This window comes from Ipomoea nil, unplaced genomic scaffold (assembly GCF_001879475.1).
Source record: "Ipomoea nil cultivar Tokyo-kokei standard unplaced genomic scaffold, Asagao_1.1 scaffold1149, whole genome shotgun sequence".
Taxonomy (NCBI): Eukaryota; Viridiplantae; Streptophyta; class Magnoliopsida; order Solanales; family Convolvulaceae; genus Ipomoea; species Ipomoea nil.
In genome coordinates, this window is record NW_017617577.1 from 1,809,654 (window position 1) to 1,819,790 (window position 10,137).

Genomic DNA, 10,137 nt, shown 5'->3' on the forward strand with positions numbered 1-10,137 from the left:
GGAGGATGACACGTGGTGGCTACGTGGAGGACATGCCGAACGGCTGGAATCTTGTCCCCGGCATAGCGGCTATAAATACCCACAGTAGCTACAGTGTAAAGGACTTTTGGACGATCGATAGGTTGTTGTTAGAGAATCCCGACCGCAGTCAGTCGGTACTCAGAGCAGCCAAGTAGATTGTACTTAGGGCCTTTACCGGGATCAATAAAGATTTTACTTGCTTTAATTGGTCTCGTGTTATTTTATATTGCTTACGTAGAATTAGCAGTATCATCTACGTATATGCAATAATTTGTTGGAGTAATAAAATAAATAAAATGTTTACTTTAAGGGTATAAATGTCAATTTAATATATTAGGGGGAAAATGCACCACTTTTAAAATAATTGAGGGGGCTAATGTGCTTACCTAAATAATTGAGGGGGGAAAAGTGCTATAAGTATATAACTCAAGGGTAAAAAGTGTCATTTTCCCTATATTTAATTATATAAACATATATTAATTTCATCATCAACATCATCATCATTATTATTATATGGATTGGTTGGATGTGTATGACAGGGCTAGATTGTTTAATATCCGTACTGATGCGTCTGATCATACTGCACTCTTTCTTGACATTTATGGTGTGGCACAAGGACCAAGGCAGCGGGGTTTCCGGTTTGAGAATGCGTGGCTATTAGATGATGGGTGTAGGGAGGTGGTGGAGAAGGAGTGGTCTGGAACACCTGGTGTGGCTTTGCAAGCAAGGCTAGAATCTTGTGGGCGGGGCCTCAGAAGGTGGGGTGGTGATCGGCATCACAAGTATGGGAAGCGGATTGACAGTATTCGGAAGGAGTTAAATGGGTTACGGGGCTGTTTTGATCCCGCGTCTCTAGCCCGGTTTAGGCTGCTTGATGGCCAGTTAAACCAACTTTTATCACAGGAGGAGGTTTTCTGGAGACAGCGTGCTAAGCAGCACTGGTTGCGGGGAGCGGACCGAAATACTAAGTTTTTCCATACTTATGCGTCATACCGTAAGAAGAAGAACGTAATTGTGAAGTTGAAAGATGATAATGGTGTCTGGAGGGAGGGTAGTGCACTGAGCACGGTGGTTGTCGATTATTACAAGCAGATCTTTGCCACTGGTGGAAATCCTGGGGATTTCAAAGTGGATTCTATGCAACCACGAGTGACTAGGGCGCAAAATGAGGATCTCCTGCGTCCGTTTGAGCCGGAGGAGGTACGATGTGCACTATTTTCTATGGGCAAGGACAAATCACCCGGTCCGGATGGCATGAATCCGGGCTTCTACCAGGCGTTCTGGGATGTAATTGGTAAGGATGTTACTGATTTTGTTATTAATTGCCTTACGCAGTCTACTTTTCCTCCTAATTTGAATGATGCGAATATAGTTTTGATCCCCAAGAAATGTACCCCTGAGTTTGTTTCTGATCTGAGGCCGATTGCATTATGTAATGTGCTGTATAAGATAATGGCTAAAATGCTGGCGAATCGAATGAAACCCCTGCTTGAGGGTGTTGTCTCAGTATCGCAGAGTGCCTTTTTGCCTGGTCGTTTAATCTCTGATAATATTCTTATTGCGTCTGAGGTTGGCCACTATTTGAGAAGGAAGCAGTTAGGGCAGGTTGGTTGGGCGGCCTTGAAGCTTGATATGGCTAAGGCTTATGACAGGATGGAGTGGCCGTTTATACAGCAGATGATGTTGGGGTTGGGGTTTGATGAAAGATGGGTTAGACTTGTGATGTTGTGTGTTGAGACTGTGCGATATAGGGTCATGGTGAATGGCGTCCCTACAGAAGAGATAGTCCCAACTCGGGGGTTAAGACAGGGTGATCCCTTATCGCCCTATTTATTCATCTTATGTGCTGAGGGTCTGTCGTTGTTGTTGCAGGATTCTCAGTCTAAAGGGCTTATTCATGGTTGCAGGGTAACTCGGGGAGCACCTCCTATCTCTCACCTGTTTTTTGCAGATGACAGTTTGCTTTTCTTTAAAGCTAATTTGCAGGAGACATTGGAGGTTAAGAAGTGCTTAAGTGTGTATGAGACCTTTTCGGGGCAGGCAGTCAATTTTCACAAGTCTAGCATTACGTTTAGTCGTAATACATCTGTTGGTGATAGGGATCTTGTTGCTGGAACGTTGGGGGTTGCCCAGGCGGATGATTTTGGTAAGTATCTTGGTCTACCTTCAGTGGTAGGCAGAAATAGAAAGGCTGTTTTTGCTTATGTTGAGCAGAAGTTGAAACAGAGATTTGGTTCTTGGAACAAAAGGCTTTTATCTAAAGCTGGTAAGGAGGTACTGCTGAAAAGTGTTGCGCAGGCTATGCCCACATATACAATGAGCATATATTTACTTCCTAAAACTCTTTGTGCTGCTCTTGAGAGGTTGATGAACAGGTACTGGTGGGGTACGAAAGGAGCTGAAAGGAGTATCCATTGGTTAGCCTGGGACAGAATGTGTGCCCCGAAGAAGTATGGTGGATTAGGCTTTAAACGCTTGCATGAATTTAATGTGGCTTTGCTGGCTAAGCAAGGGTGGCGACTGTTAACGAATCCTAATTCTTTGTTAGCGCTGGTTTTTAAGGCTAGGTATTATCCTACTACTTCTTTTTATGAAGCTGATTTGGGTGGTAATCCGAGCTATGTTTGGAGAAGTATAATGGCTAGTCAGGAGTTGGTAAGGTCTGGGTGCAGGCGGAGGATTGGGGATGGAAGGACTACTAAAGCCTGGTCACATCCTTGGCTACCTGATGCGCATGACCCCTATGTGGGTTTGACCCACCAGAGTGTCAATCATGACTTGCTGGTTGCGGATTTGATTGATAATGACGCTAACAAGTGGAATGAGGGTTTAATAAATCAGCTTTTTGCTTCTCGTGATGTGGAATTGATTAAACGGCTGCCAATTAATGCGGACTTTGAGGACATGTGGTTTTGGGAACGGGATTTAAGGGGTTGCTATTCAGTGAAAGATGGGTTTAGAAGGTTTGTTGAACAAGATACCCCAACCACGGAGGTTTGGGGTTTGCTATGGAGGTTACAGGTACCGCCTAAGTGGAAAATCTTCCTGTGGAGAGCCTTATTGAATATTCTGCCTACGTTGGATAATTTGATTGTGCGCAGGGTGGATCTTATTAATGTATGCCCATCGTGTGGATTGGAAGGGGAAAATGTTATGCATGCTTTATGTTCCTGTTTTTTTGCATCACATGTTTGGTCATTGTCTCAATTGCATGTTCCATCTTTTAACGGCAGGAGTTTTAATCAATGGGTGGAAGGATGGCTTGCTGAACCGGCAAACACTCCAGACACCAAAGGGAGGATTTGTGGTTTATTATATGACATATGGACTACCAGGAATGCAGCAGTATGGGAGGGTTTTTTGCCATACCCGAGAACACTTTTATGTGGTAGTGCAGTAAGGTGGGAGGCGTGGAAGGTAAATTGTCACCATCATGTCCGAAACCCGCCAGTACAGCCAGTACAACCGGAACCGGATCCCTATTCATCATCTGGTGTAATCTGTTTTGTAGATGCAGGTTTTCATGGTCCACAGCATGCACCCTCGTATGGATTCATTATATATGATGCGGATGGATCTTTTATGACAGCGGCGAATGGCCCGTTATCTTGTGCGTATGATCCTGTCTTGGCAGAGGCATTGGCAATGTGTGAAGCTTTATCATGGGTGAAAGACAATGGTTATACTGCAGTCACTTTATGCTCAGATAGTTTGGTTTTAGTTTCCAATTTAAGACAAGCTAGTTCTTTTCATTCTTATCTTGGTTTTGTATTGCTATCTTGTAATCGTTTACTTACTTTCATGACGAACCCTGTGGTGAAACATATTAGCAGGGATGCAAATCGGGCAGCTCATGCTCTAGCTAAGCATGTAAGCGCAACTTTGGCGCGTTCTGTTTGGAGGGATGATCCTCCTCCCTTTCTGTTGCCTAGTATGGCTAATATAATCTGATTTGGTTGGCTTTCAAAAAAAAATTATAATAATAATAATAATAATAATAATAATAATAATAATAATAATAATAATATAAAGATTAGTTAACAAGGGCAAAGTTAGAATAATTCAAAATAATCTAAGATTACATTAAAAAAAAATAGGAGTAATCACATTACCGCCACATCAACTTTCAAGTAATATAACATTACCTGGTAATCTCATAATTTGAACTAAACAAGGTAATATAACATTACTAGATAACCTGAACCAAACGTCCCTTAGAAAAGCTTGTACTATTTTACTCTAACATTTTCCGATTATTTATTAAAAAAAAAAAAAAACATATTACGATTACACTAACACAGTAGGAAAAGCTTTATCCCCATTTCCCGCCATAAACGGCCTTGCACTCCTTTATTTCCCGCCAATTTCACATCGCTGCGTTGAAAAATCGGCAGAAGGGCTAAAACTCGCACATTTGGATTTCAGAGTTGCAGCTTGTCAGACGACACACACTCGTCGCCGGTCGCTCATTGCACTTCGCCTGTTCTCGTTGTCGACTTTGGATCTTCGCCAAGCGTCACGCGACTTTGGCTAACCCTAGTTGTGTTTTTTTCTGGCTCTCGTCAGGTCAGTTGATCCCAAATGTGTCATTTTCCCCAATTTCTTCTATTATCTCTAATGGATATTTGATGTATTGCTAGGTCTATAGCAAACCAATTTAATTTACAGTTACTGTGTTATTTAAAAGGGCTTTTTCTTCCCTGTAGATATTGCTCACCTAGCACAGAAAGAGCAAAGACGAAGCGGAACAGATGGATCTAAGCGATGAAGTCAGAGCGGCGCACAAACGAACATTTCTCAAGTTCTTTGAACAAACTGTAACTCACATTTCTTCATTCCTTACACTAGCAGAGGAACATTTTGTTTTGTTTTGTTTTTGTTTTTGTTTTGTTGTTTTTTTGGTTTTTGTGTTTTTTGTTTTTTGTTTTTTGTTTTTGTTGTTTATTTGATTTTTCGTGATGCATATTGTTCGCTAATTCCTGAAATACAGGAGCTGGACACCCAATTCAAATCTCAATTCGACTCCATGGTCAACAACAAACGACATCGCTTCATTATAAACCTAAACGATTTCTACAATGACAGAGAAGGCTCTGACTTGGCTCGCAGGTTGATTTCTTACATTAATGTTCTATCTATTTTGCTTTTGATTTCTTGATTTACTTCTGAAATTAATTTTTATGTTTGCTGAAATCTCTAGGCTTCTTCAGAATCCCAGTGAGTATATGCAACCATTATGTGATGCATTAACGGATTTGTTCCGAGTGCACAGTCCCAAGTACTTGAAGGAAGGAGAACAAGTGCTTGTTGGATTGACAGGCCCTTTTGTTTCAAGGAGAGTGACCCCAAGGGAGCTTTTGTCTAGTTTCATTGGTTCTATGGTCTGCATTGAGGGCATTGTTACCAAATGTATGCACCTTTTTAACTATAATTGTTCTTCCAAAGAATTTCACTCTGTTGATCAATAATTCTTAGGCTCTAAGAAAATGAATCATATTTTGAATGGCTCATACTTATACACTATGCTAGATAGCTAAAGACATTGTATTCATAAGCACAGAGCATTGAAACTGGATACAGTATGAGCTCAAACTGACTGTAATTTTTTAGGTCTAACATCTAAATTTATACTTTGATGAGAAATAATTTGAATTGTATTTATGGAACATTCAATCATTTCAAATTGGATGAGTTTGTACTGAGAAGTGTATGAGGGAGGGAACAGTTCTAAAAAGGATGATTTAGTACCAGCATCTTCATTCCTCTGCTAAATTTATTGGTCAACTTCTCAATGACTCAATCACAGAGCTTCTTACTCAAAAGATATTATACATGTACACACAGAGCTTCTTACTCAAAAGATATTATACATGTACATGCATATATGTGTGTATGTATATGGGTATACATACAAACATTAGAATGAAGAGTACATTCCTTTTCGTGCTTCAACAGTTCTAGTTGTGCATCACAAGTAAAAAGAAATATTCTGTACATGTCATTGCAGTTAATCAATTAGGTATCAATTTAATAATCTGCTTATATTTATTGGTATAATCTGCTGTTTTATTCTATCTTAGGTTCTCTGGTGAGGCCAAAGGTTGTAAAGAGTGTCCACTTCTGTCCTGAGACTAGCAAATTCACAACCCGGGATTACAGAGATATTACATCCAATGTGGGATTGCCGACAGGCTCTGTCTATCCAACACGGGTAACCCTCCAAGAATCTGCTCAAAATTTCATTATGTAATTTTTAAGAGAAAGAGTATTTTGAAATGGATATATTTCAGGATGATAGTGGCAATTTGCTAGTTACGGAGTATGGGCTATGTACGTACAAAGATCACCAGACTGTGTCAATTCAAGAGGTGCCTGAAAATTCAGCTCCTGGTCAACTTCCTCGAACTGTGGATGTCATAGTTGAGGATGACCTTGTGGATTCATGCAAGCCTGGAGATCGTGTTGCAGTTGTTGGGATATACAAGGCACTTCCTGGAAAAAGCAAAGGAAGCATGAATGGAGTATTCAGGTTTTATGTGAAAAATAATCTTTATTTTGCATATGTATCCTTTTGCCTTTAAATTGTCATTGCTGATTGTGTCTCTGAAACTTACTCTTTCTCTTTCTGTAGGACTGTCCTCATAGCTAACAATGTCTCTCTTCTCAACAAATCAGCCAATGTGCCAAACTACTCTGCGCAAATCATAAAGAACATAAATATGATTTCTGCAAGAGATGATACATTTGACCTCCTTGCAAATTCACTTGCTCCATCTATTTACGGGCATTTGTGGATAAAGAAAGCAGTGATTCTATTAATGCTTGGTGGAGTTGAAAAAAACTTGAAAAATGGAACCCATTTACGAGGGTGAGATAAAAGCTGCTGCTTTACAGTGTTTGCATTATCCCAATCTTTTGTTCTGTACTGCTCCCACCAAAAGTATTAATAAATGTATAAGACAGCCATTGGCATTGATTATTTTCCTGATCTACACTATTATGATGTTTGCAGTGACATAAACATGATGATGGTTGGTGATCCTTCTGTTGCCAAGTCTCAGCTGCTAAGAGCAATTATGAATATTGCCCCTCTGGCAATATCAACTACTGGTCGGGGTTCCTCTGGAGTTGGTTTGACAGCTGCTGTTACATCTGATCAAGAAACAGGTAATCCATCTTTTATTGCACAACCAAGGTGTATGCTGAACTCAGCTCCCTTAGTCTGAATCTAGTTACGGTTAGCTAAATGGATTCTATTTCCCCATTTCACACTATAACCTCTTAGTAATGCAAGTTCCTTGTGTCTTTTCCTCATCTTCTTTTTCTACTATGTTGTACACTGTATCGTTGTGCCATTGGCAGGGTTACATCAAACATGTTTGATCCATATTAGCTCAGTTTTTATGGATTTACTTTTAATAAGTTCCACTTGTGTCTTACTTTGAATAAAAACCATTTCTAATGTGTAAAATTACAAATTATAAAAATTTAGTGTTTCTGAAACAGGAGAAAGAAGACTAGAAGCTGGTGCCATGGTTCTTGCTGATAGAGGTGTTGTTTGTATTGATGAGTTTGATAAGATGAATGATCAAGATCGCGTGGCTATACATGAAGTTATGGAACAGCAGACTGTAACAATTGCCAAAGCAGGAATCCATGCATCCTTGAACGCTCGGTGCAGTGTAGTGGCAGCTGCAAATCCCATATATGGATCCGTATGTTTATTAAGATATGCATGTCAAATTTTTGAAATGCTTAAAAACATGTCTTATACTTGCTAATCTCTTGCATTCTGGCTGATAACAGTATGATCGCTCAATCACTCCAACAAAGAACATCGGACTTCCAGACTCTTTACTTTCACGTTTTGATTTGCTATTTATTGTTCTGGATCAAATGGATCCAGGAATTGACCGTCAAATCTCTGAGCATGTTTTACGCATGCATCGGTATCGTTCAGCAACAGATGGAGGTAGCAAACTTCTTTGAATGGAATATATAGATGTTTTTACCATTTTGCTTCAACTTCTTGATCTGAAACAACTTAACCTGTTAGGTGGTGCAACATTAGATGATGGTTCAAGATATGAAGAGGAAAATGAAGATGAGAATAATTTGCCTCTCTTTGTCAAATATAACCGCATGCTACATGGAAGGAATACAAGTAGAGGTCGCAAGAAAGACGCTCTCACTATCAAGTTTCTTAAGACATATATTCATTATGCAAAGAACAGGATTCAGCCTGAGCTGACTGATGAGGTATTCTGCTTTTAAAATGAATTTCAGTAGAGGCCCCACAGTTCCTTTCATTTGGTATTTCTCTGTGAATTATTGACAGGAACTCTGACCCTGGGATTTGACTATTTATTACACTTTCCCTTTTGCATTGCATCATCTTGGCATTCCTAAGGTTTATATCTTTTAGATGATCCTTTGTGAATGATGTTGATTCATTGCTGACAAATAGACTTCTGCAGGCATCTGATCAAATTGCAACTGCATATGCAGAACTCAGAAATGCCAGTGCAAATGCAAAGGTTAGTACATATTGCTTTTAATTAATAGCTGATAAACTTAAATACAATGGTTTTATGCAACGAGAAATGATGGGACGGTATTCTTTGGTAGACTGGGGGAGGAACACTTCCAATTACTGCCAGAACCTTAGAAACAATTATTCGGCTATCAACAGCCCATGCCAAGCTGAAGTTGAGAAGACAGGTATTTATCTTATGCCAAATTCATGATTTAACATTAAGGTACAAAATCAGAAATTAGCTTTGTTTACAAAACTATGATTACTGCGTTGGTAATGCTTGTAGCTGTTCTAGGGTGAAAAGAAGAAATTAAGGACACTAGACATTGTACCGCTTCTTGCTTATTCTTGTTATATGGATTTTGTGATGTATGGAATGCTTCCATCTGCCCTTTTCAGGTTCTGAAGTCTGATGTAGAAGCTGCTCTTCAAGTTCTAAACTTTGCAATATATCATCAAGAGCTGACAGAAATGGAGGAGCGTGAAAGAGAAAGGGAGCTGGAGAGGAAACGCAGAGCTGAGGATGATGCTGGTGATAATGAAAGAAATGATGCTGCTGCTGCTGACACTGATGGAACTCGCAATAATGGCAGTAAAAAGAGCAAGACTAATGAGGGTGGCACTACTACAAGAACACAGTGAGTATTACATTTCTGAATGCATGCTTCATATAAAATGTTCATATTGTATAGCAGCAGCCTTTGAAGTACCACTTGAAACCCTGAATGTGTTCATCTAAGAATCCCAGGCAAGATATTGGATGGTGTTATATATCCTCCTAACATTTGATCCTTTCTCAGTGAACATGAAACCATGGAAGTAGATGACCCCCCGACAGCTGAGATCAGCATATCCCCAGAGAGGTTTGCAATCTATTCTTTAAGATCACTGGATCCTTAGAGCTACTATTTGGGTTTTTAGTCATCTATGGAAACTATAAATGTTTTCCTTATATTATTATAGAGTGGAGGCATTTAGCTCGGTGCTGGGTAGGCACAGGCATGCACACCACTTGGAGCAAATGCCAATTGCTGACATCGGGGGTGTTGTAAACAATGGGGCAGCCTTACCCTATTCAAGCACAGAAATTATGTCTATTTTAAAGGTACATATATATTAATTACTTTACTGATGCATGTACAAACACAAACACACCAGATATATATATCGCTTGTTCGAACAAGAATGCAAGGATGGGCAAGTAATGGCGTTAAAATTGTATAATGTGCAGATAATGCAGGAAAAAGACCTGTTGATGATACATAAGGACGCAAGCACCGGCACTGATGTGGTTTACTTCATGTGATTGGAGATGTCCATTTATTGGTTTAGGTTAGGTTGGTTTGGTTTCTTTCTATCCGTTTTCCCTTAGAACAGAACTCTGCTTCTTTGAGGTTGTGACTTATGAGATGTTTAAAGTAGTTATGAAGTTAATATAATTTTATTTTTGTTGACTAAGACAATACTTGTCTCACCACTAATTCCAATTCTCCACTTTCATATATGTGTTTCGTAAAATGGCACCTTCTTCCTGCTCCTCATCATATGATTGTTTATCAGAATTTTTTTTTTTTAAAAAA

General features: G+C 39.5%; 1 protein-coding gene and 1 long non-coding RNA gene across 3 annotated transcripts; one reads left to right on the forward strand and one right to left on the reverse strand.

The window, feature by feature from the left end:
* Positions 1-313: 313 nt before the first annotated feature.
* Positions 314-10,020, reverse strand: LOC109183694. The gene is made up of 3 exons (XR_002054599.1): positions 9,933-10,020; positions 3,758-3,766; positions 314-324 (listed from the first exon to the last, which is right to left on the reverse strand). It is a non-coding gene; the product is annotated as an uncharacterized LOC109183694 (long non-coding RNA).
* On the forward strand, positions 4,430-10,016 carry LOC109183691 (DNA replication licensing factor MCM3 homolog 2). Of its 2 annotated transcripts, XM_019333749.1 has the most exons (18): positions 4,430-4,587; positions 4,728-4,838; positions 5,012-5,130; positions 5,222-5,430; positions 6,102-6,232; positions 6,312-6,550; positions 6,653-6,889; positions 7,034-7,188; positions 7,528-7,736; positions 7,828-7,993; positions 8,078-8,280; positions 8,499-8,558; positions 8,650-8,742; positions 8,957-9,195; positions 9,358-9,420; positions 9,521-9,662; positions 9,789-9,863; positions 9,901-10,016. In XM_019333749.1, exons 2-17 carry the CDS (start codon positions 4,773-4,775, stop codon positions 9,861-9,863), a joined length of 2,406 nt encoding a protein of 801 aa, XP_019189294.1. In that variant the 5' UTR covers positions 4,430-4,587; positions 4,728-4,772; the 3' UTR covers positions 9,901-10,016. The 2 variants fall into 2 exon arrangements, with proteins under 2 accessions (XP_019189294.1, XP_019189293.1); XM_019333748.1 differs by having other exon boundaries at positions 4,431-4,587; positions 9,789-10,015.
* Positions 10,021-10,137: the final 117 nt, after the last annotated feature.

Coding starts and splice junctions, on each gene's coding strand:
- LOC109183691 (XM_019333749.1), top strand. CDS start 4,773: ATGGATCTAAGCGATGAAGTCAGAGCGGCGCACAAACGAACATTTCTC. Junction 5,131..5,221: donor GGCTCTGACTTGGCTCGCAG/GTTGATTTCTTA, acceptor TGAAATCTCTAG/GCTTCTTCAGAATCCCAGTG. Junction 6,890..7,033: donor AATGGAACCCATTTACGAGG/GTGAGATAAAAG, acceptor TGATGTTTGCAG/TGACATAAACATGATGATGG.